The sequence below is a fragment of the Podarcis raffonei genome, chromosome 12 (genome assembly GCF_027172205.1).
Source record: "Podarcis raffonei isolate rPodRaf1 chromosome 12, rPodRaf1.pri, whole genome shotgun sequence".
Taxonomy (NCBI): Eukaryota; Metazoa; Chordata; class Lepidosauria; order Squamata; family Lacertidae; genus Podarcis; species Podarcis raffonei.
Genome location: NC_070613.1, coordinates 21,649,238 through 21,671,831, shown reverse-complemented (window position 1 = coordinate 21,671,831; position 22,594 = coordinate 21,649,238). Strand labels below are relative to the sequence as shown.

Sequence of the window (22,594 nt, the reverse complement as noted above, 5' to 3'; positions counted from 1 at the left end):
CTGTAGAAAGTTTGTGACTCAGTGACATAAACCAGGTAAATTTCTTGCCTCTGAGTCCGAAACTTAATGAATTTTCTACATGACTCATCTGCCTATAGCTCACATGTAGCAAGTGCACGTACGGAGAACACTGCTTTCTCAATTGCAATGATTTCACAAACATTTAATGGGCTAGAAACATTTCTGGGCTTATTTGCAAGGTTGGGGTAGGCTTTCCTTTTAGGAATCTTGTAACATAAAGCTGCCCCCAAACTTGCATCCAATTATGTATAAATTATGGCTTCCGCCCTGTGAATTTTAGAAAGCAAATAGCTGAAAGTGGGGAGGAAGAGGCTAAATTTCTGCTAGTGGAGAAAAAACATAGGGGTTTTATTCCTTACAGAGGGGTTTATAACTTGCAACAGCTATAGCTGAGCAATGTGCTTTTCTAGATTCTGTTTTTATATTCCCACTTGGTATTGCTGCTTCTTTAAATGCGAGTAGAAGCTTTCAGCAATCATCAAATCATATTCCTCAGGCAGTGCATCTGGGGACAGGCCTAGCTATGCAAGCTTAGCTAGAGCTGCCCACCTTGATTTCCATCATAGCCTCACTGAACCCAAAGGTACATGCTAGCCAAAACTCTGCATTTATTCACCCTGGTCCTTGCTTGGCATCTTTTTCTTACTGACTTGTTTACACTTCATAGGAATCTTGCTTCATTCCGCCAAAGAGGCTCTTTGTTTAGATTTTGGAGGAGAAACAGCTTTAGTTTTGAAAGAATGCATAATGGGAATTATATTTGGTCTTCCGTAAGCCCCAAAGGACGCGGGTGGCGCTGTAGGTTAAACCACAGAGCCTAGGACTTGCTGATCAGAAGGTCAGCAGTTCGAATCCCCGCGAAGGGGTGAGCTCCCGTTGCTCAGTCCCTGCTCCTGCCAACCTAGCAGTTCGAAAGCACATCAAAGTGCAAGTAGATAAATAGGTACCGCTCCGGCGGGAAGGTAAACGGCGTTTCCGTGCACTGCTCTGGTTCGCCAGAAGCTGTTTAGTCATGCTGGCCACATGACCCGGAAACTGTACGCCAGCTCCCTCGGCCAATAAAACGAGATGAGCATCGCAACCCCAGAGTCGGCCACGACTGGACCTAATGGTCAGGGGTCCCTTTACCTTTACCTAAGCCCCAAAGACCCTCCTATATAAAAAAAACTTGATCTAACGAAGAACCTATGGGGATTAATTTCTCCTCAGAAGTTTGGACCTTCTAGCATTAACTCCTGCTGCTGTCTGCTACCCTAGGTTACGAAGGCTGCTAAAAATCCACTTGAGGTCCTGAAATTAAAGAAACGGAGGGGTTGCTATTACCACAGCAACTAAGGAAGCCTATTTACAAAAGCCAATGAAGATTTGAGAACCGAGGAAGCAGCCACTGTCATCCCAGTGAAACTGACTGCACTAATTGTGGGAGCATGACCTTCCTCAACATCTCTTCTGTAAAGCAAATTGAGTTTTTCAATGAGATCCTGCAAAGCGGGGAGGTAAATAAGAGGAAGAAATCCATTATCAAATTGGCATGCAACAAAGTGTTGAATCTTCAAGGTAATACAATAGGTAAAGGTAAAAGGGTAAAGGACCCCTCAACGGTTAAGTCCAGTCAAAGGCGACTATGGGGTTGTGGTGCTCATCTCGCTTTCAGGCCGAAGGAGCCGGCATTTGTCCACAGACAGCTTTCTGGGCCAGCATGACTAAACTGCTTCTGGCGCAATAGAACACTGTGACGGAAACCAGAGCACACGGAAACACAGTTTACCTTCCCGTCACAGTGGTACCTATTTATCTACTTGCACTGGCATGGTTTTGAACTGCTAGGTTGGCAGGAGCTGGGACAGAGCAAAGGGAGCTCACCCCGTCACGGGGATTCGAACCACCGACCTTCTGATCAGCAAGCACAAGATGCTCAATGGTTTAAACCACAGTGCCACCTGCATCCCATACAATATAGCTCAGTTGATAGAACATGAGACTCTTAATCTCAGGGTTGTGGTTTTGAGCCCATGGACAAAAGATTCTTGCACTGCAGGGGTTGGACTAGATGACCCTCATGGTCCCTTCCAACTCTATGATTCTATTATTCAATATTTGTAGACCTTTTACTCATTCTTTTTCTATTCTTTAGGTAAAGATGAGAAACACCAAACTTAATGGTTAGCCTTTGTTTTGCCTTTTACCAAATAATGCAAGCAACATCAAGGTAGCAACACTTCAGGATACTTTTCCTGAGCAGTGGTTTTATACTCCTATTAATGAAGTGTACACAATGTAATAAACTCCCCCACAGTTTGTTTCTGCAATTTGCCACCAGTATTAGAAACAGGTTACACATATATGAAGATTAGTAGGTTTGTTAAAAGGACGTGTATTTCACAGCATTTGCTTAAAGTCTTGAACAAAGAAAGGTAAGCGGCTAATTATGCAGATCAGCATCACTTAAGCTTTATACCAACTGCAGCCTCTCCTGGGCAGAGATAACCTAGCCATGGTTACCCATGCAATGATAACATCCCATTTGGATTATTGCAATGTATTGTACACAGATCTGCCTTTGAAAATGGTTTGGAGACTTCTGTGCAGAATGCTAGTATCTGGAGTTTTGACTGGCACAGTGCCTCTAGGAATCACAAGCTGTCTCTTTCACTTCTGGACCCAATTCAAAGTGCTTCTGCTCGCCTTTAAAGCCCTAAATGGCTTGGAGCCCAAGTATTTGAAGAAGCACTGCCTTCCATACTAGCCAGGCCACACATTGAGGTCAGCAATCAATACCCTTCTCCTGAATTATATATTATTTAAAACAGGGGTGGAGAACCTGTGTCCCTCCAGCTGTTGGACTCTAAGCCCCATCAGCACTGAGCATGGCTGTGGCTGATGGGAGTTGGAGCCCAACAAAGCAGAGATTTCTCATCCCTAGTTTACTAGAACTGGTAACATGCCCTTGATCAGAAGAAAAACAACATTTGATAATATTATTTTCCTCGCCTTTCTACTTTCACAGGAGCTTATGATAGCTGCATTTGAAAACACCACATTTTAAAGGGGTAAAAGTTATCTATTTATTTACATTTATCTTCCACCTTTTTCCCAAGGAGCTCAAGGTGACATACATGGTTCTCTTTCTCCTCATGTTATCCTCACAGCAACCCTGTGAGGAAGGTTAAGCTGAGAGATAGTGACTGGCCCTATGTCACCCATTCATCTCCATGGTCTTCCAGGTCTTATAGTACAAGACTCTAACCACTACACCAAAGGGACACAAAATATAGGGTCTATATGTACTTTTGCTGGAATTCAGGAGAATCTACCACCACAATATGCTTTCCTAACTCCTTAGTTGTTTCTTTATATGAGATGCTGCACTCAAACAATAGTGCAGCAGGACTGCAAAAGGTATCTAGTACAGTACTGTAGAAACAGAAGTACATACATTACCTTTGCACAAAGAGTAATGAAAATCTAGACAGCGTCACCACTCTGCCAATGTGCAGCTTCAAGGCCTGTCCACACTTAAACAAGCTTTTCTGAACTCCAAAATATTTACATTTCAAACAGCAATACTGTACAATTTCTGCATAATAGTGGCTAGCACTTGTTTTCTTCAGAATTGCAGCCGGCAAAACCTGAGTCCAAACCTACCATACAAACACAAGTTTCCAGACAAGGACGGCGCTGCTCCACTACCTGACAATACTGGTTTGGATCCAGATTACACGGAATTCCATTGAACTCAGTGAGATTTCACATAACGATGGCTGGATTTTCACATTCGTTTCAAAGGGAAACTAATGGGCAACTAAGTAAAGCTGGATCCCAACCACTACCTTTCCTTGCAGGGATTTATTTAAAACTTAGGCTGCAAACATGTTATGGAGCAACCTGATCTTCCTCTCATCTGTCTGTCCTCTCCTGAATTTGCTGCTCATTTTAAACCATACATTCTGATGGCAGAAATTACTTGCTTAAAACATGTTTCATGCCACTACCACCTACTCACACCTGTTTTTGTAGGACATATAAAAAAAAAAAAAACCGCAGGCAGGAGAAGCAGTTCTTTGGAGTGCAATCCTTTAATGCAAATGTGTAATTGGGAGTCAATGTTTTGCATACAGAAGTGTCCTGGCAGAATCTTGGCTCCCAATTCTATATTCGCATTTGTTCGTCTTCCCACGTGCAGATACCCATCACAGAAAGATTCTAGAAATATAGTCAGGAGGCAGTATCCAATGAAGTAATTCCATGAGCATACGAATTCTTGTCCGTGCAATAGAATTCTTCCTCCCTTTCCTCTCTCCACACATTCCTCCTATCTGTTCTGGGAGTTCCACCAAGCCCTTGGACAGAGTGTGCACAGGTGTATGGGGAGAGGAGACCAAACAAAAGTGCTGCTGTGCAAATGGGAATCCTTGTCCTAAAGGAACTACTTTGCTGGATACAGTCCACAGTGTATCACTCAGGCTCTGTATAAAACAGTAAATGCCAGCCAACCAATTTTTCTTACGTCTCTGTTCATAAATTCAGGTTACAGTACGCCATGTGAATTTCTACAGCTCACCTGTTAACTCCCAACCAGGTACTCCCAACCTCTTTTGAAGCTGCCCCCAAATTAATAAGGCTCCCTAGGAAAATTTGAACAGTTTCTTCCGTTTTTTCTGCAAACAAGTAAAAACTCTGCTGTTTCAGCTGTGTCCTTTGGGAATTAACAACTACTCAGTGTCATGTTTTGGTCGCTGCCAATTTTCAGTTCTATTATGTTTTTAACATTATTGTTCTGTTAATCATTGTAAACTACTATGGAGATTGGATGAAGAGCTGGATAAAAATCTTGCAAATAAATAAATAAACAAACAAACAGACAGACAGACAGACAATACAATATCTACTTGCCGCATTTAGCTAAGATGTTGGACAAACACACTTTACTGCAGATAACTTCCATCTAAGCATTAGCATGTCCACACAAAAGTTAATGCAAAAGCATTTTCCTGAGAACTACACAAATTTAAATCAAATCTTGAATGTATGTATGAAGGAGGGAAATACAGGCAAAATGTAAAAAAGCACAAAATTATAGCAGCAATAAATGCAACAACAAGCTATCTGCATGCTAACATACCCAAGAGAGGATCAGCTACAGGAGCTCTGGAACCAGGAATTCTGATTAATTCTCTGCTGTTGGCAAAGCAGAAAGTACCATAGCTGTCATAGATCAGAAGGCTATGGTGAGCGCCACCAGCATATGGAACATTTTTGTAATTCATTTCTTTCTGACACAGGAAGTTAACTTCCAGAACAGAGAGTCAATCCAAATTTTCTGAAACACATGTGATGGAGACCCCCAAGACTGTTCACATGAACAACTTCCAAGAGCACAACAAAACTTCCTCTCCCTCTCCTCTTCCCACACTGACCCTGAAACTGCTCCAGAAAAATTGTGGAAAACCCCAGAGCACATTGGGGGGGGTGCCACATAGGAAGGGAGAAATCTATTGCGCTCCTGGTAGTTGTTCCACATACATAATTATTTAGCTGGATACAACCCAAGGTCTGAATCAAGCCTGTTTAACAAGTGACAATTTCATTCCTAGCACCTGTCTAGCTAGTCAATTAACAAAGATGTCCTTGGACATTTTTTTATCACCGTATTGGCCCAAATATAAGGTGCAGGCGGGACAGGATGGGAGTGATATCGTAAAAGCCAATTTTTGTAAGGTTTAAGCCGCACTTTAACTTTTCACAGTCGGAATTTCAAAAAAAGTGTGGCTTATATTTAACTTTTCACAGTCGGAATTTGGGGTGAACACTGCAATTGCCTCTGTCTTCTGCAGACTCTATTTCAGCTTGTTTGATTTCAGCCTATCAAGCACAGTCATGAGACAATAATTCAGAACAGAGAATGTCCCTGAATGCTTTGATAACACAATGTAGAGGTGAGAGTCATTAGTACAGTGAAAACACCCTACAACAAGGCTCCAGTCCAGATCTTCTGTCCCAGCGGCTTCAGACTGATGCTAAACAGCCCTGGTGATATACAGATATAGATACACACACACACACACACACACCTTGCAGAATACAATCAATCCCCAATGGTCCAAACTATCCGTCAGTGAAGGCCCGCTGGAGCACATGCCAAGAGAACTACTCAAGAGCCAGACCCATTGGTTCTCTTAGATGTTCAAGGTGGGGGTTGAATCAATTTGCATAGTTAAGAAATCCAAATTATCAGGATGAAGAATTTTCTCCATCAGCTTCCAGATGCAGCTCTACCAGGGCCTGACTGAAATGGGTTCTAGAAAAGTGTTATCCAGAAGTGGAGTTACCGTATTTTTCGCACCATAGGACGCACTTTTTCCCTCCTAAAAAGCAAGGGAAAATGTGTGTGCGTCCTATGGAGTGAATGCAGGCTTTCGCTGAAGCCTGGAAAGTGAGAGGGGTGGGTGCGCACCGACCCCTCTCGCTCTCCAGGCTTCAGGAAGCTATCCGCTAGCCGTGGGAGACCCAGCTCTCCCACGGCTAGCGGAGCGCTGCATTAATCCCGAAGCTTGGGGCGTGCGGAGCTCAGCGCGCCCCAAGCTTCTGGGTGCCGGCAAGGTCTCCGCTAGCCGTCTAGACCTTGCCGGCACCCAGAAGCTTGGGGCGCGCTGAGCTCCGCAGCCCCAAGCTTCGGGATTAGCGCTCCGCTAGCTGTGTCTAGGCTGCGGATAGCAGCCTGCTTCGCGGAGCGTCGGGCGCCCTGAAAGCAGAGCGCCCGGCGCTTCGGGAACACATCCGCAGCCTAGGCAACCCTGCGGGAGATCCCGCAGGGATGTCTAGGCTGCGGATAGCAGCCTGCTTCGCGGAGCGTCGGGCGCCCTGAAAGCAGAGCGCCCGGCGCTTCGGGAACTCATCCGCAGCCTAGGCAACCCTGCGGGAGATCCCGCAGGGATGTCTAGGCTGCGGATAGCAGCCTGCTTCCCGGAGCGTCGGGCGCCCTGAAAGCAGAGCGCCCAGCGCTTCGGGAACACATCCGCAGCCTAGGCAACCCTGCGGGAGGTCCCGCAGGGATGTCTAGGCTGCGGATAGCAGCCTGCTTCCCGGAGCGTCGGGCGCCCTGAAAGCAGAGCGCCCGGCGCTTCGGGAACACATCCGCAGGGTGGGGAGCCCTGCAGGAGTTCCCTGCAAGGCTCCCCAAGCTGCGGATAGCAGCCTGCCGCCCGGCGGGTGGGGCGCCCTGAATCAGAGCGCCCCTCGCGCCGGGCAGACATCCGCAGGGTGGGGAGCCCTGCAGGAGTTCCCTGCAAGGCTCCCCAAGCTGCGGATAGCAGCCTGCCGCCCGGCGGGCGGGGCGCCCTGAATCAGAGCGCCCCTCGCGCCGGGCAGACATCCGCAGGGTGGGGAGCCCTGCAGGAGTTCCCCGCAAGGCTCTCCAAGCTGCGGATAGCAGCCTGCCGCCCGGCGTGTGGGGCGCCCTGAATCAGAGCGCCCCTCGCGCCGGGCAGACATCCGCAGGGTGGGGAGCCCTGCAGGAGTTCCCTGCAAGGCTCCCCAAGCTGCGGATAGCAGCCTGCCGCCCGGCGGGCGGGGCGCCCTGAATCAGAGCGCCCCTCGCGCCGGGCAGACATCCGCAGGGTGGGGAGCCCTGCAGGAGTTCCCCGCAAGGCTCTCCAAGCTGCGGATAGCAGCCTGCCGCCCGGCGGGTGGGGCGCCCTGAATCAGAGCGCCCCTCGCGCCGGGCAGACATCCGCAGGGTGGGGAGCCCTGCAGGAGTTCCCTGCAAGGCTCCCCAAGCTGCGGATAGCAGCCTGCCGCCCGGCGGGCGGGGCGCCCTGAATCAGAGCGCCCCTCGCGCCGGGCAGACATCCGCAGGGTGGGGAGCCCTGCAGGAGTTCCCCGCAAGGCTCCCCAAGCTGCGGATAGCAGCCTGCCACCCGGCGGGTGGGGCGCCCTGAATCAGAGCACCCCTCGCGCCGGGCAGACATCCGCAGGGTGGGGAGCCCTGCAGGAGTTCCCCGCAAGGCTCCCCAAGCTGCGGATAGCAGCCTGCCGCCCGGCGGGTAGGGCGCCCTGAATCAGAGCGCCCCTCGCGCCGGGCAGACATCCGCAGGGTGGGGTGCCCTGCAGGAGTTCCCTGCAAGGCTCCCCAAGCTGCGGATAGCAGCCTGCCGCCCGGCGGGCGGGGCGCCCTGAATCAGAGCGCCCCTCGCGCCGGGCAGACATCCGCAGGGTGGGGAGCCCTGCAGGAGTTCCCTGCAAGGCTCTCCAAGCTGCGGATAGCAGCCTGCCACCCGGCGGGTGGGGCGCCCTGAAGCAGAGCGCCCCTCGCGCCAGGCAGACATCAGCCAGCCCCACAAGCTGGGGGGACAGCAGGGAGGCGCAGCGCCACTATCCCGCTGTTCCTCGACCTGGTTCGGTTTCCCTGACCTGCTTTTGGGGGGGGAAATAAAGGGAAATTTTTTTTCCTTTATTTCCCCCCAAAAAAACTAGGTGCGCCCTATGGTCCGGTGCGTCCAATCGTGCGAAAAATACGGTACTTGACCACCATATGTTCAACTTCCTTCTCTAAGACAGTGTAAGATTCAAAAACAGCCCTAAAGCTGGCTAGCTCATCTAACGATGTCTAAAGATGATTTTATCAGTGGGTGCATCACCGCTTCTCTTTAAAATATAGGAAGGAGGATATATTACTTCAAACAGCATGCCAACATCCCACAAATCAGGTTCCAGAAGAGCTTGATATATACATTAGGCAATTATACATTAGGCAATACTTAACTAATTATGCTAGTGAACTGTCCTTTAATATCAAAATGTGTACAGACTTATATTACCGTATAACCCCTTGACCAAAACAATGCAAAAATTATCAAGGAGTAAATGCACCACTGAAAGACTCCATCTGACTGGAAGTACAAACTAAACTAAGACCCTTTGCCATTCTCTTGCATATCAACCACCTTTCATAAGGTCTTAAATAAATGAGCATGCACTAGGGCTGCACTCCTATGTACATTGCCTTGAGAATATGTCCCACTAAACCCAGTAGGACTTACTTCTGAGTAAACAGGCACAGACTTCAGTTGCAACCTTTAAATTGCCAAGATCTACTTGAAACCTGCAATCCAGAAATATAATCAGCACCACAGGGGTACAGCCCTCTTTCAGCAAATCCAAGTGAGGAATGTACAATGCAACGCTAGTTTAGAAGTAGAGCCAAGACTTTTACTTGGTTTTTGGAAGACTTATTACTAAAACTATTTAAAGTCATTGCACAATTCCTCCTTTTCAAACTAACGGTAAGATCACACAGGTAATGTTTTAACCACAAATGAAAATATTATTTGGTTTAGGTTCTAGAGGCATAGTTCCTCGAGTACTTGTAGTTGGAACTGGAATATCATTTACCGTCATAAGCAACAGTGGCTGGGAAAACAGAATAAAGAAATCACAAGCAATACTATTATATTATGGATGTAAACTTGGGACAGCTAGCAAGATTCAGATACTGTGCAGGACTTACTGTCCAAAGTGGTTTACTCACCGCAGTACTGGATTTGCCTCTTGCATCTACTGCAAATTGAATGTTCCCTAGCAGGGAGAAAAGAATGACTATGATAACAGAATGATTCCTCCACGCAACTGAAGTCAATGGTGTGAGCAAGGAAGCTCCACCACTGCCTACAGCGTCAAGGAAAACGGACACAGTCACTCTGGAAAGTTTAAATCTCCTATCTATACAGTAGCTGCTAGGGCTAATTCTGCCATTTCATTCACAGTCTACTTGTGAAAAACCAGCAATTTAAGACATGGCATTTAACAAGGTGTGTCTGTGCAATACTTCTGACACTACCTGGCCTCTAGAAGATGATATTCTATTCTGTACTGGATTGGGAGTTTTAATTGCAAAATTGTTCAACATTGCCCCTACATAATTCATTGGGTAAGGTAAAGGGACCCCTGACCCTTAGGTCCAGTCGTGATCGACTCTGGGGTTGCGGTGCTCATCTCGCTTTATTGGCCAAGGGAACCGGCGTACAGCTTCCGGGTCATGTGGCCAGCATGACTAAGCCGCTTCTGGCGAACCAGAGCAGCGCACGGAAACGCCATTTACCTTTCCGCCGGAGCGTTACCTATTTATCTACTTGCACTTTGACGGGCTTTTGAACTGCTAGGTTGGCAGGAGCAGGGACCGAGCAATGGGAGCTCACCCCGTCGCAGGGATTCGAACCGCCAACCTTCTGATCGGCAAGTCCTAGGCTCTGTGGTTTAACCCACAGTGCCAGCCGCGTCCCAATTCATTGGGTAGGAAGTTATTAAACAAATAGGACTGAGTCCATGATTGGGCCTATGATTAGGCCCATTCGGAATAAAGGCATGCAAAACTAACCTTAGACTATACTAAGGAGCTCCTGGACGTATGATCCAACTCAAGGAACGAAAGTCCACATCTTGAGTAAGCCTCTTGCTGACTCGTGGGTACTGTATTTTATCTATTCTAGTGCAAATACATTTGAGTCATCACATTACTCTTTATGTTGAAGGTGAAAGGGCCTCTTCACAGCCTGATATGATACGGGTGTGGTCCTGATAACCTCCGGGTGTTCCAACACTAACAATAGCTAGAGTCAGAATAGCCATTCATCCATTGAAATATGTAAGAGAATCTCCTTAGTAGACTGTTTTTAAGCAGAGAAACATTTCTGCAAGAGTTGGGAGATGGTTCTATCCCTGAAGTGCTCAAAACGTAATTGCGCTTAGAACAGAAGTATACAAGGCTTTTGTTGAATGTACAAAATTGCTAGCAATTTTCATGATAAATGAAGGTCATTGGCCAATACATTTTTTTTTTATGTTGCTCTGTTTCACAGAGTCTAAAACAGCTTGTAGTTTTAATTAGTATCAAGTGTTTCCCAGCGTGATCAAGAAACAAAGTGAGCACAGAGTAACATATGGGGTGGGGAAGAGAATAAGGTATTAAACCACTTATTATCACTAAAATGTCCTGATAGCATTGCTGCTTTACCTCAAATCCTGCCAGGATTTCAGCTTGTTTAGTTCCACTGGCTTCGCTGGGGTTAAATCAGCTCAAAAGAAAATATTCCAGCTGAAATTGATGGTTTGATATGAAGTCCCAGAGGTATTTGCTCAGTGTACTTAGCAAGTCAAGACCTTTGCTGACATTAGGAAAGAAGTCCATTTTGTATACAGTGTTCTAAGTCAAGGATGTGGTCCTACAAATGCTGCTGGACTACATTTCCCATTATCCTCAATCATGGACCTTGAAGGGCTGAGGCTGATGCATGCTGGAGAGTGGTAACATCTGAGGACCAAAGGGTCCCTGTCCCCATGATATATACAGCATAAATCCTTTGGAGTGTTATGCATATACTCTCCTATTTCTAGCTTATACTTTGAGTGACTACTTAGGAAAATGTCCAAGTAAGCAAACTCCTCACAGCAACAAACATTTAAAACTGTTATTTCAGAGTAGCTGCATTTGTGTACATAATTTGCTACAGCTTCTTCTAAGTGAAAAATATCACTATTGAAAAGGTAAACAAAGAATAAATTGTCAGCTTTGGAGAAAAGCATGAGAAAATTATGGCACACAAAGTTTATGAATAATCCAAACTGCATGCAAACATATTCCGGAGGAGAATTCTAGTCAAGTGATAACATCCATTTATTTTTATTTTTTTTAATAGGAAAGGACAAAGTAAACATGAAAAAATCAAAGTTTTAACACTGGTTTAGTTACTTAAGTATTTTGTTTACTCTTGGGGGGTTTTTATAGGAAGGGGCAATTTATACTTGCATTTTTCTATATTACTCTTTGTAAATTAAAATGATATTTATTTTAAAAAAGAAACTGATGAAGATGGCAATTGTCACATTTTTTTTGAGAAAGTAATGCCAGCAGTTTTTAAAACTGGCATCTTTTACCAAAGCACCATTTAATTTCCACATAGTTGCTATACAGAAATATACAAATAAATGCACATTGAAACTCACTAATATTACAGCAGTACAGTATTTAAATGCAAATGAAGACTTAGCTGGCAACACAGATTCTCCATTCTCAAAGGAAATCCTTGTCAGTGTCCAAAAGGAACACTAAAGGTCCCCCCCCAAGCAGCAGTCTGACCTGAAGTGACATAGCAATTCCATTTACTAGATTAGTGTCAGAGTCTGAGGGGAAGACTGACGAGAGGTAAACATATAGAAAGCTCAGTGGTCCTTCCCCCATTGCCAAGGTGCTATTTCAGTGTCACATAAGTGTTATGAAGCCCTTTCACGGCAAGCTACTTTTCTCCTGATAGTCATTGTGACAGTCCTTGGACACACCTGTCTACGTAAACCGCTTGCATGCATAAAAACTACCTAATTTTAGATATTGTATTAGTATTATATATTTTAATGTAAGATCCTATAGTACTAGCATATTACTGAATATGTACAAAGTACACTGTCTAATTTTGCAACTAGGAAAATGAAACCAAGAAAGAGCCATTTATCACAGGACTAGGCCTTTTTGAATCTAACACTGAACTAATATTTAGCATAGCATATCCAAGGATCAAGCTTTCATCTTCCTACCACCTCCTTTCCCTCTCCCTCCTCTGTGGTGGCCTCAAGGAGCCTGAAAACTTTTGCTTCCATTTCTAAACTAACTAGAAGGTAAAAAGGTAAAGGAACCCTGGACGGTTAAGTCCAGTCAAAGGCGAATATGGGGTTGCGGTACTCATCTCACTTTCAGGCCAAAGGAGCCAGAGTTTGTCCACAGAGAGTTTTCTGGGTCATGTGGCCAGCAGGACTTAACCGCTTCTGGCACAAAGGAACACTGTGACAGAAACCAGAGTGCACAGAAATGCCGTTTACCTTCCCGCCACACCGGTACCTATATATCTACTTGCACTGGTGTGCTTTCGAACTGCTAGGTTGGCAGGAGCTGGGACAGAGCAACGGGAGCTCGCTCAGTTGTGTGGATTCGAACTGCCGACCTTCTGACCAGCAAGTCCGAATAGCTCTGTGGTTTAGATCACAACGCCACCCATGTCCTAGAGCACCCTGTTACATATGAACCCAGAGAAACAGATTAGTTTAGAAGTGGGTGCTTCTGATCTGCTCTTCGCAGCCAAAAGAGACAAGGAATGGGGAGGAGGAAGCACATGAGTGATCCAACACAATTGTCCAAGTTGGACCACAATGTCTGAAATGCAGCTGAACTCAATACCGTTACAGCCACACAATCTACCATTATAGATGATCACCCCCAGGAGCAACTAATTACCAACATGTTACAGGAAGTTTCAGACAATGACTGGAAACTTCTGTTGTTGAGTTCCAACCCATCTTCATCCCATTCTTCATACAAGACAGGCAGCTAAACAGAAAACAAGACTTGCCTATCATTATTTTCTGAAAAATGTTAGAGGGTGCATTCAAACAAAGACACTGGCCCTGTATGAAAGTTTGCAGTCCTACATGCATTAACTCATGAATACATCCCACTGAAGTCAATGGGACTTGCTTCTGAATAAACCTGCAAAGAATCAGTTTGCATTTACAAGCTCCTAGTTTCAGAGGATGTGCATTTAAAAACCAACAACGTGCATTCCTAAGGTCCAGACAACTTGTGATTTTTATCACATGATGTGTTAGCACCACACCATCACCACAAAAGTAGCCATGTGAATCAGTCAACCTTTGCAAAAATATTCTACACTATCCAACAGCAGTTCCCAAGGAAGTCCTCCCCCCGCCCCGCCCCCCCCCAAAAGCCCAGCAGTAAGAGAACTAATCAATTCCACCAGCCAAGGTGCAGGTATATGGCTAGAATTTTATCTCAACTGTATTGTGGAGGAATAAATATGGATTAACGTTCCATCACTCAGTGGTATTTGGTATGGGAAGGGATGGAAAACCAAGACCAATTAGGTCTGCATGAATAGTGAGCCGCACAGAAATGAAATGGTGCTGAAGTTGGTACATGAATAGTTTCAGTACTAATTAGTCCTCCTGTAATTAAGAATTTAATGTAAACACCTCCTGAGTTTGAATGAGTCACAGCATCCATTTTTAAAGACTATTAACGTCTCCTGTCATCACATCACCAGCAATAAAGCCATGAAACTGAGTGTAAAGACAAGTATAACACATACATTATAGTAGTTATCCATATACTTTCGACTGCATGGCTAATTATATTCATAAATGAAACTCCATCTGTTGCTCCATAGTATGTTAGAGATTACCACATTGTGAATGGAATTGCATTATATAACGCCAAAATATTGCACAGTATGTGGGATTGTTCTGAAGTTGTTCTAGATTGTTTTCACATCTGATTCATACACATACAAATATAACACCCAATGATAAAATGTGAGGATATCCCAGAATTCTCCTCAGCTTTCCAGAAAAAAACACTCACACCATGCCAGACAAAGCCATGCTCCTATCTGTGAAGTAGCGCAAGAGGAACATGTGAAAGGCACCCATGAGGAGAGAGTGAGCTGGTTTGCACTACACACTAAGCCAAACCTTGCCTTAGTGAGACCACACAATGCATGGCCTCTCAGAGGAGCTTGTAGCCACTCTGCTCCTTCTTGGCCCTTGTGGAGACCGTGCACGCAAAACTAAGTCCTTAGCTACAGCTCATGCTTAGTGAGGGTTGAGTTTAATCATGTGTCCCAGTTTGGACAACACACACTCAAGCAAATTGTGGCTTGGCACAGCACAACAGCTAAAAAGAACGGGGATGGTCGAAGTGGCGGCAATGGTCTTGCTTAAATTGGTTTGGCTTAGCATGCCCTGCAAAGCAGGACAGTGTACTCAGACTCCCACTTTTAAGTCTGTCAAGCCCTGGTCTGGTTCACTATTCCTGGGAAATTTGTTAGAAGAGATTTCAGAAGGCCTCAGACTTGGTCCCTTTTCCTTTCTCCCACTCACTGTGGGATGAAACAAGATGAAGAGAAGATCCCTTGCCCTGCACAGAGAGGAACATGGACAAGTGCATATAAACTCGAGAGTGGCATATAGTGGAAAGCAAATGTACACAATGTTCTCATATTTAACAAGAAACTCTAAGATGCAACAGCAGCAAACTATAGTATTTGCCAAAATGTATTATTGTCAGCACTGGACTTGTTCACACATCATGATGCCTAATCAGCAAACCGTGGCGGGGCAATCAAGAGCATCCCCCCTTTGGCTTACAGGCATCCTTCGCCAGAAATTTTCCACTCTTCCTATTTCGGTTAGTATTACCAATGGTTCAGTTGTTATATGACAGAACCAGCAAAAGGAGTTGACCTCTAAATTAAGGGACTGAAACAAGAATTAGAAGCTAGTTTCAAAGTATGGTTAACAGTAACCAGGTTTATGGAGGTTCAGACACAATGCTCAACCATAGTTAGCTTTAACCCCAAAGAGAAGGGGAAAGGGAAGGAGGAGTGTGCAAGCCTATGTCTGGCCACCAGAAAGCATGATTAAATTTTACTTAAATAAGAAAATATTCAAGTAGAGTTGTCATTCAACAGAAGTATATTGTATGCCTACTCTGTAAATGTCATGACTATTCAGCGTACAGAGGTGCTAAGGTTCATTCATCCAAACTGTGTTCCAAAAACTGTGCTGTCACTTATGCCATAAAATATGACCTCAAAGATCAATTCAAACACCATGTTAAACTTGACCATAAAAACTCAGAAAGAAGTCTCCATATCTGTTGAAAACTATACACCATTCCTGGTGTTCTCTGATTAAACCTACCCTACAGTAAGCGATTCTAGTTTTAAACTGAGGTACTGCTAAAGAAAGCTGCATTAAAATTGATATTCCCCCCAAAATGAAAATTAAAAAGTCCAGTATGTCCACCTTGGAATTGCTCATTTTGAAGAACCAACTAAACAGCCAGCTCCACTGTGACGGTCCAGCTCCAGCTGAGTTTGGTAGAAAGATGTACTGCTCTATTGGTGCCATAGAATGAGGTACACAGAACAGGAAATGCTGTTTTTGTTAATGCAATCTTTATTTATGATATAAAAACTCTGCCAGGGTGGAAAGACAGCCATACTGCTCTCAACAACCTAAAGTGTCTCTATGAACTGGACCCCTTGTATACACTCATAAACAGGAGCTGGTTCAATGAAAAGGTATCATCTTACCTATTTTATATGCCTCAACTCGAAGGGATTCATTATGGTTTACCATGCTAATGATAGGCAGATTATAGGAATGGTCTCAGAGAGCCCAGGATCCCACATCTTCTATACAGTGCACGAACTACTGAAAAATAATTATCAATCGTAGCTGTTTCTCTTCATTCACTGCTCTGCTTTAATGTTTCTCTCTCTCTCTCTCTCTCTCTCTCTCTCTCTCTCTCACACACACACACACACACACACGAACGATTAGGGGAGAGGGGTATTATCTATCTGTTGCTATCATTTGCAAAGATCACTGAATGCTAAGCCACAAACAATAACCTGTTACAGTTCTCCACCAAGTTTTTCTACTCAGAACTTATCCAACTGTACAGATATATTAGAAGGCACACTTAACAGAGGATTGATCTTACAATACCACGTGGCACTGTTATATCAAAGCACTCGGGTAAGCCAAGGACAGAACAGTAGATTAAAGGCTCCCCTCTTAAATAAACACTATTTTAAAAAAGTGTCAAATTCCATTTCTCAAAAAGGGTATTGACAGCAATGCAGCTACAATTCACTTATATATTAAGCAAGGGTATATATAGCATAAGCAAATGACACAGAGGACACTTCCACCTCACAAGGACTTACACGCATGGGGCATGAAACTTTCACATACCATATGCTCCATATAAACACAGACACAGCACGATATTCCAGCATGCCTCAGTCCATCGGAAACCCTCATAAAAATTTGAATAAGAGGAGTCACCTTTGATGTGTAGTGCAGAACAAACACAGCGCTGGTGGAGATTTAATGCTATTAGTACTATTAATATGGAGCCTGGGATGAAGGGTTGAAACAGGGGCCTTTCTAAGGACAAGCTATTAGTCTCTAACGTGCAGTGCCACCGTTAAGGAATTAAAATATACAACTTTCCAAATTAAAGATGCACATAGAAATATCCCAGGAACAACTCTGGACAGGGGAGCAGAGAGAAGAGGAACACTGTCTATAAAGCCCCTACACACTGGAATCTGCTGGAGCTGGCCTGTAAAAGCGAAATATGTACACACACACCAGGAGGGGGAAATGGAAGAGTGTCATTCAGGGTCTTAAAATACACACACACATATATATGCATACACCCGAAGACTGCGCCGCCCTCTCTCTCCCCCCCTCAGATCAATGGGACAAAGGGAAGGGGGGGGCAGAAGTAGGGAAAGATTAAGGGCTGTTGTTTCTAAAGGGATTTTTCAAAAGACAGCAAAGATCTCGAGCAATATGGAAAACAAGAGTCTTTTCAGTGAGGAGGTGCGGCGAGGGAGACTCCCCAAAGTCGTAAATGGGGACGGGCTGTGGGGGGGGGGGAGAGAGAGAAAGAGAAAGGAAGAAAAGAGGGCTTCTTTCTCTTCACACCACGGCCAGGTTGGGGGCGATGGAAGACGCGGGAACAAATCCCACCCTAAACGTTGTGCGGAAAGGGGGGAGAGGCGGCAGCTCCAAACTTTCTCTTTTTCCCGCCCCCTTCCCTGCCCCCCCTTCCCTTCCCTTCGCTCCCTTCCTTCGCTCGAGGGTCGGGGGCGGCCGCCAACTCCTAGCGTCCAACTCCCGGCAACTCCGGGACGGGCGGGCAGGAAGGGAAGAGGGAGGCAGGCAGGCAACAGGGATGGGGCGGCCATTAAAGCCGCTCCAATCCAAGCCATTCCCCGCGCGCGGCGGCTACCGCCCCTGGCTGGCTGCTCCAGCTCATAAACACGGGAGCAGCGCTCGCTCCCTCTCGCCTCTCCCTCCGCCGCCCCCCGACCCAGCCAACGCCGCTCGGGCCGGACTCGGGACCCGCCCTTGCTTCCCCCCCCTCGGCTTCTCCTTCTTCGCCCCCTGCCTACCTGGCTGCTGCTCCTGGCGACTTCGGGCGGCTGGGTGTCTCCATCTCCCCCGGGTGGCCCCGCTGCCCGACGGGTCGCCATTATTTCATTTCCCAATTACAAAGGAAGCACAGATCCGCCGGAGTCCACATTGGAGGGGGGACGACGCATCAGAATAAAATTTTAAAAATATCTATGGGGAGCGCGGAGAAAAGAAGAGCGGGGAACAGTTTCCACATGCACCGAAGAGAGCAAAGCCTCTCCCTTTTAAGACGAGCAAAAAAAACCACCAACCATATAGAAGTATAGATATATCCGCCTCTTGGTGGGGGAACGGCAACAAAAAAAGAGGAATGTGTACACAGATCCCAGCCAAGCCCCGTCTCCACGGTGGGGTCTTTGGGGAGGGAGGGAGGGAGGAAAGGGATTCCTCCCACTTTTCAAGGAGCTGCGCGGGAGGCGGGGGGAGAAGATCCCGCCGGACTTTTCCAGCTTAACTCCGAAAAGTCCCCCTTCATCGCCCCGGCGAGGAGAAGAGGAAGATGTGTCAGTGGCCCGGGAAAAAGCCGCCGCCGCCGCGCCTCCTGCTGCTGCCGCCGCCGCCACCCGCCCCTTGTTAGGCTAATTGCACTGGCTCGTCATCTTCCTCTTCCTCCTATCCAAAGCCCCAGACACCAGGGAGGAGAGGGCGGAGGAGAAGGGAAGCGCTGGCCGCCTCCGCCTCCTCGGTATAGACACACACACACAGGAAAAGTGAAGAGAGGGAGAAAGTTGGCCGGGGAAACGAAGCGGGGCGGGAGGGCGAAAGATCCCTGTCCCCTCCCTGCAGCGGCGGTTTTTCCTTCCAGCCACCGAGAGCGAAAACAGGATCCAGTGGATGCTGTCAAGGGGACCGGATGATCGCTTATAAACAAGCCTCAGGAATTGCAGAACTTTTTTTCTGCCCGATCCTACGATGCATGTGACACGGAAGTCTGCCTTGTGTGCATACGATTTGCAGGCATTTGAGTCGGTCGAGCCCAGCCAGCAACCTGAGGCGCCAAGGAGGAAAAGAGCCCAGGCATTTGGGCTTTCCAGGACAAATCGAGGTGCGAAGAAGAAAACCTGTCTTTCCTCCCGTACAAGCTGCTCTCTCCCTTCCCAGGCTTGCTTCCCACATGCCGCGCGTGCTTTTACTTTCTAGAACTGTTCCTTTGGGGCTGCTTTTCGGCGGAGGGCGCGCCCGGCGTTGCAGAGTTGAAACAGGGACCATTTATTTTGAATGCAGACATCTTCCTAGGAAATCGTATCCTGGAATAAGCCCTCGCTCTCCAGAACCAGCTCTGGCGGCATCGCAGCGCCTAATATCCCTTTTTTTCAAACGGAAGCAAAGCGCGCGCTTCTGGAGGTTGTCCACACAGTCGTTGGAAAAGCTGGCGCTGGTAGTTCTGAGACACCTACGACGCTAGAAAATTGGTTTATTTATTTTCAGTCAGGAAAAATGAAGAACACCCCCCTCCCCTCGCTCTAATGCACTTTTTTTTTTAAAAGGACTCTATTACAGTGTCCCACCGCCTCAAGCAATCGCGGTGGTGCCAGCTGCACCCATGTCTGGCTGCCAGCTGGGCGCTGTGTTCCCTTGATGCTGCTTTCGGGTGCGGGGAAAGAGCAGAGAGGACGGTTTTGCTGCCTTCTGCCAGCACAGTGCCTGAGTTTCCCAAGCCGCTGGCCTTCCTGGGATGCGGGAGGGGGAATGCTGGAAGTTTTTTTAAATAATAATAATAATAATGAAGCAAAGCCGCAAGCACACACCCTCCCATTGTTTGCTGCACACCACGCATGGTCCCTAGTCAATCTGTTTCCAGGCCGAAACAGCCCAGGCGCAGCTTGTGCAAACTCCCCGGAATTAAACTAACCAATAGGACTCTCTCCCCTCCCAACCCGAGCTTGGCTAGGCACCACCACACAGCGGAGGAAGAGCGAAGTTCCTGCTCTCTCCTCTCCACTTGCCTCCTCTGCACGCAGTTCCTGCGCCTCCGCGCTAGGAAAACAGCAGGGATTGTCCACTGGGACGCGGTTGCCGCCCAAAGTCCCCGCAGGCAAACGGCTGGCACAGGACATTATTGGCACAGCAGGCCTCGCCTCTGGGTTCCCTCCTCACTCCCGGCTACAAAAACAAATCTCTCCAGAGGCTGTATAAGGCCAGACCCTCGTTGGGTCTCGACACTCGGAAAATCTGCACAATTCCCCCGGGGCCAAGTGTATAGAGAGGCGATTTTTATTTTAATATTATTTTTTTGCTCTGGATTAATGACTCCAGACCATGTGCACACCAGCTTCACTTGAACAAGCTCCTGAGGTGCTTTCATATACAGTGGTTCCTCGGGTTAAGAACTTAATTCCTTCCGGAGGTCTATTCTTAACCTGAAACTGTTCATAACCTGAAGCACCACTTTAGCTAATGGGGCCTCCCGCTGCCGCTGCACTATTTCTGTTCTCATCCTGAAGCAAAGTTCTTAACCCGAGGTACTATTTCTGGGTTAGCGGAGTCTGTAACCTGAAGCATATGTAACCCGAGATACCACTGTACAGTGGTACCTCGGTTTAAGAACAGTCCTGTTTACGAACGATTTTGGTTTATGAACTCCGCAAAATTGGAAGTAGTGTCCCGGTTTGCGAACTTTACCTCGGTCTAAGAACAGAATCCGAACGGTGGAAGGGCACCGGCGGCGGGAGGCCTCATTAGGGAAAGCACTCCTCAGTTTAAGAATGGACTTCAGGAACATTAAGTTCGGAAACCGAGGTACCACTGTACTCTCAAGGTGGAGAGGGTCTGTGTCTTTATTTGACAGAGAATGGCCCTTTGTTTGAAAGGCTGCCCACCCAGGCCAAGTCTTAAAGACCATGTTTAAAGAAAAAGATCCCTAAGAAAGAAAAGGGAGGATGGGGCCTTCAAGTCCAACAGCACCTGGGAGCAAAACTGAGCAGGCACACAGGTCTCCTGGCCACAGTCCGGCCTACTTTGGGGAGATAAATTTCTATTTTAATTAGAAAAAAATAATTTCTAAATGTGCATATATAAGTACATACATGTATATCTAAGTCTGCAGGCAATTTAAAAAAATGAAAATCAGTGTCCCAATATGGGGGACGGGATGTTAAGTAGCCACCCTGTCTCAAGGCCAGTCCATGCAATTCTGATTATGGAAGTCAGGGGGTAAAGTGGACCAGAGGGAAGACTTCCACCATTTCATATGATGAAAATTGGATGGGTATATGTGTCACAGGAGGCCAGAACTCTACACACACCACTGTGCATAGTTGATACATGTGTGGACTTCCACGATCTTTCCAACCCCTTTTCAGATGTAGAAGGACTGCGGAGATCAGCAAAAGGAGCCTTTCAGCACAAGCTTTTGTGGTCCACTTCCATCAGATGTATGGAGTGTTATCCTCCTCCTCCACACACATGTGTACAAGAAAATAAATTGTTCAAGGCGAGGTTAGATGTAAGGACAAAAACCTGTTAGGTTAGGGAGCTGATATCAGAAAGGGTGTCAGCATCCAGGAACCAGTAGAGGAACATTTCAGTCTACATACTCTGCTGCTGACCTGGAAATTGCTATTCAGAGGAAATTCAAAATAGATTCCAGCATGAAATAGTTGTAATGGAACTAGTAACTAAATAGGCTATTATTTTGGGCCCAAGTACAGACAATGGTTTCCTGTCCTACTACAAGTGTTTACATTTACTCAGCTATTATAAGATATTGCGGTCACCAATTACTGGTATTATGAATGGTCACTGCTTTTTTTGCTTATGTTTCACCTCCAATGGAATTGTCAGACTATCTTTTGCCTGCTGACAAGCCCTGGCTGTTGGGCCGGGGGGGTGGGGGGGAGCAGGGATGTTTTACTTTGAATATTGACATCCTTCCAAGGAAGTGAGGTCTGGTGGAGGGCATGTGGGCATGGTTTGGGGAAAACAGTCTGGCAGGCCAGAGATTCCCCACCCATGTTCAAGGCCCATTCATAGAGGATAGCACTTCATACATATGATGGACTAGCCCACAAAAGTTTGCAACACAATACATTTAGCATGCCTTTTTGCTGCAATAGATTAATTGTTGGCATCTGTCTGCCTCAAGAGACAATGGAGTGCACTTCTGGAGATGAAGAAGAAGAAGAAGAGTTTGGATTTGATATCCCGCCTTTCACTCCCCTTCAGGAGTCAAAGCGGCTAACATTCTCCTTTCCCTTCCTCCCCCACAACAAACACTCTGTGAGGTGAGTGGGGCTGAGAGACTTCAGAGAAGTGTGACCAGCCCAAGGTCACCCAGCAGCTGCATGTGCAGGAGCGGAGACGCGAACCCGGTTCCCCAGATTACGAGACTACCGCTCTTAACCACTACACCACACTGGCTCTCCAGGTGAAGTCAAACCGCTGTTTTAGCAGCACTGAAGTGCCTCTCTGGGTAGCAAGCCCAGTGTGTATGGAGGTCCTGGGCTGCCAAGATGACAAGACCCCTGCCCCTCAGCTTCGCTGATATGGCCCAAAGGAAAACAGAGCAATATGTTTGGCA

The 22,594-nt window shown here is 46.6% G+C and overlaps 1 protein-coding gene across 2 annotated transcripts in view; it reads right to left on the bottom strand.

The window, feature by feature from the left end:
* The window catches only part of ARHGAP21 (Rho GTPase activating protein 21), a 104,013-nt gene extending 85,380 nt beyond the window's left edge, over positions 1 to 18,633 (bottom strand). Inside the window, exon 1 of one of the 2 annotated variants that reach the window (XM_053359623.1) lies at positions 18,054 to 18,633. In XM_053359623.1, coding sequence (XP_053215598.1) covers positions 18,054 to 18,134 — 81 coding nt within the window. In that variant the 5' untranslated portion in view covers positions 18,135 to 18,633. The remainder of the gene's footprint in view (positions 1 to 18,053) is intronic. The other variant, XM_053359626.1, reaches the window with a different exon arrangement.
* Positions 18,634 to 22,594: the final 3,961 nt, after the last annotated feature.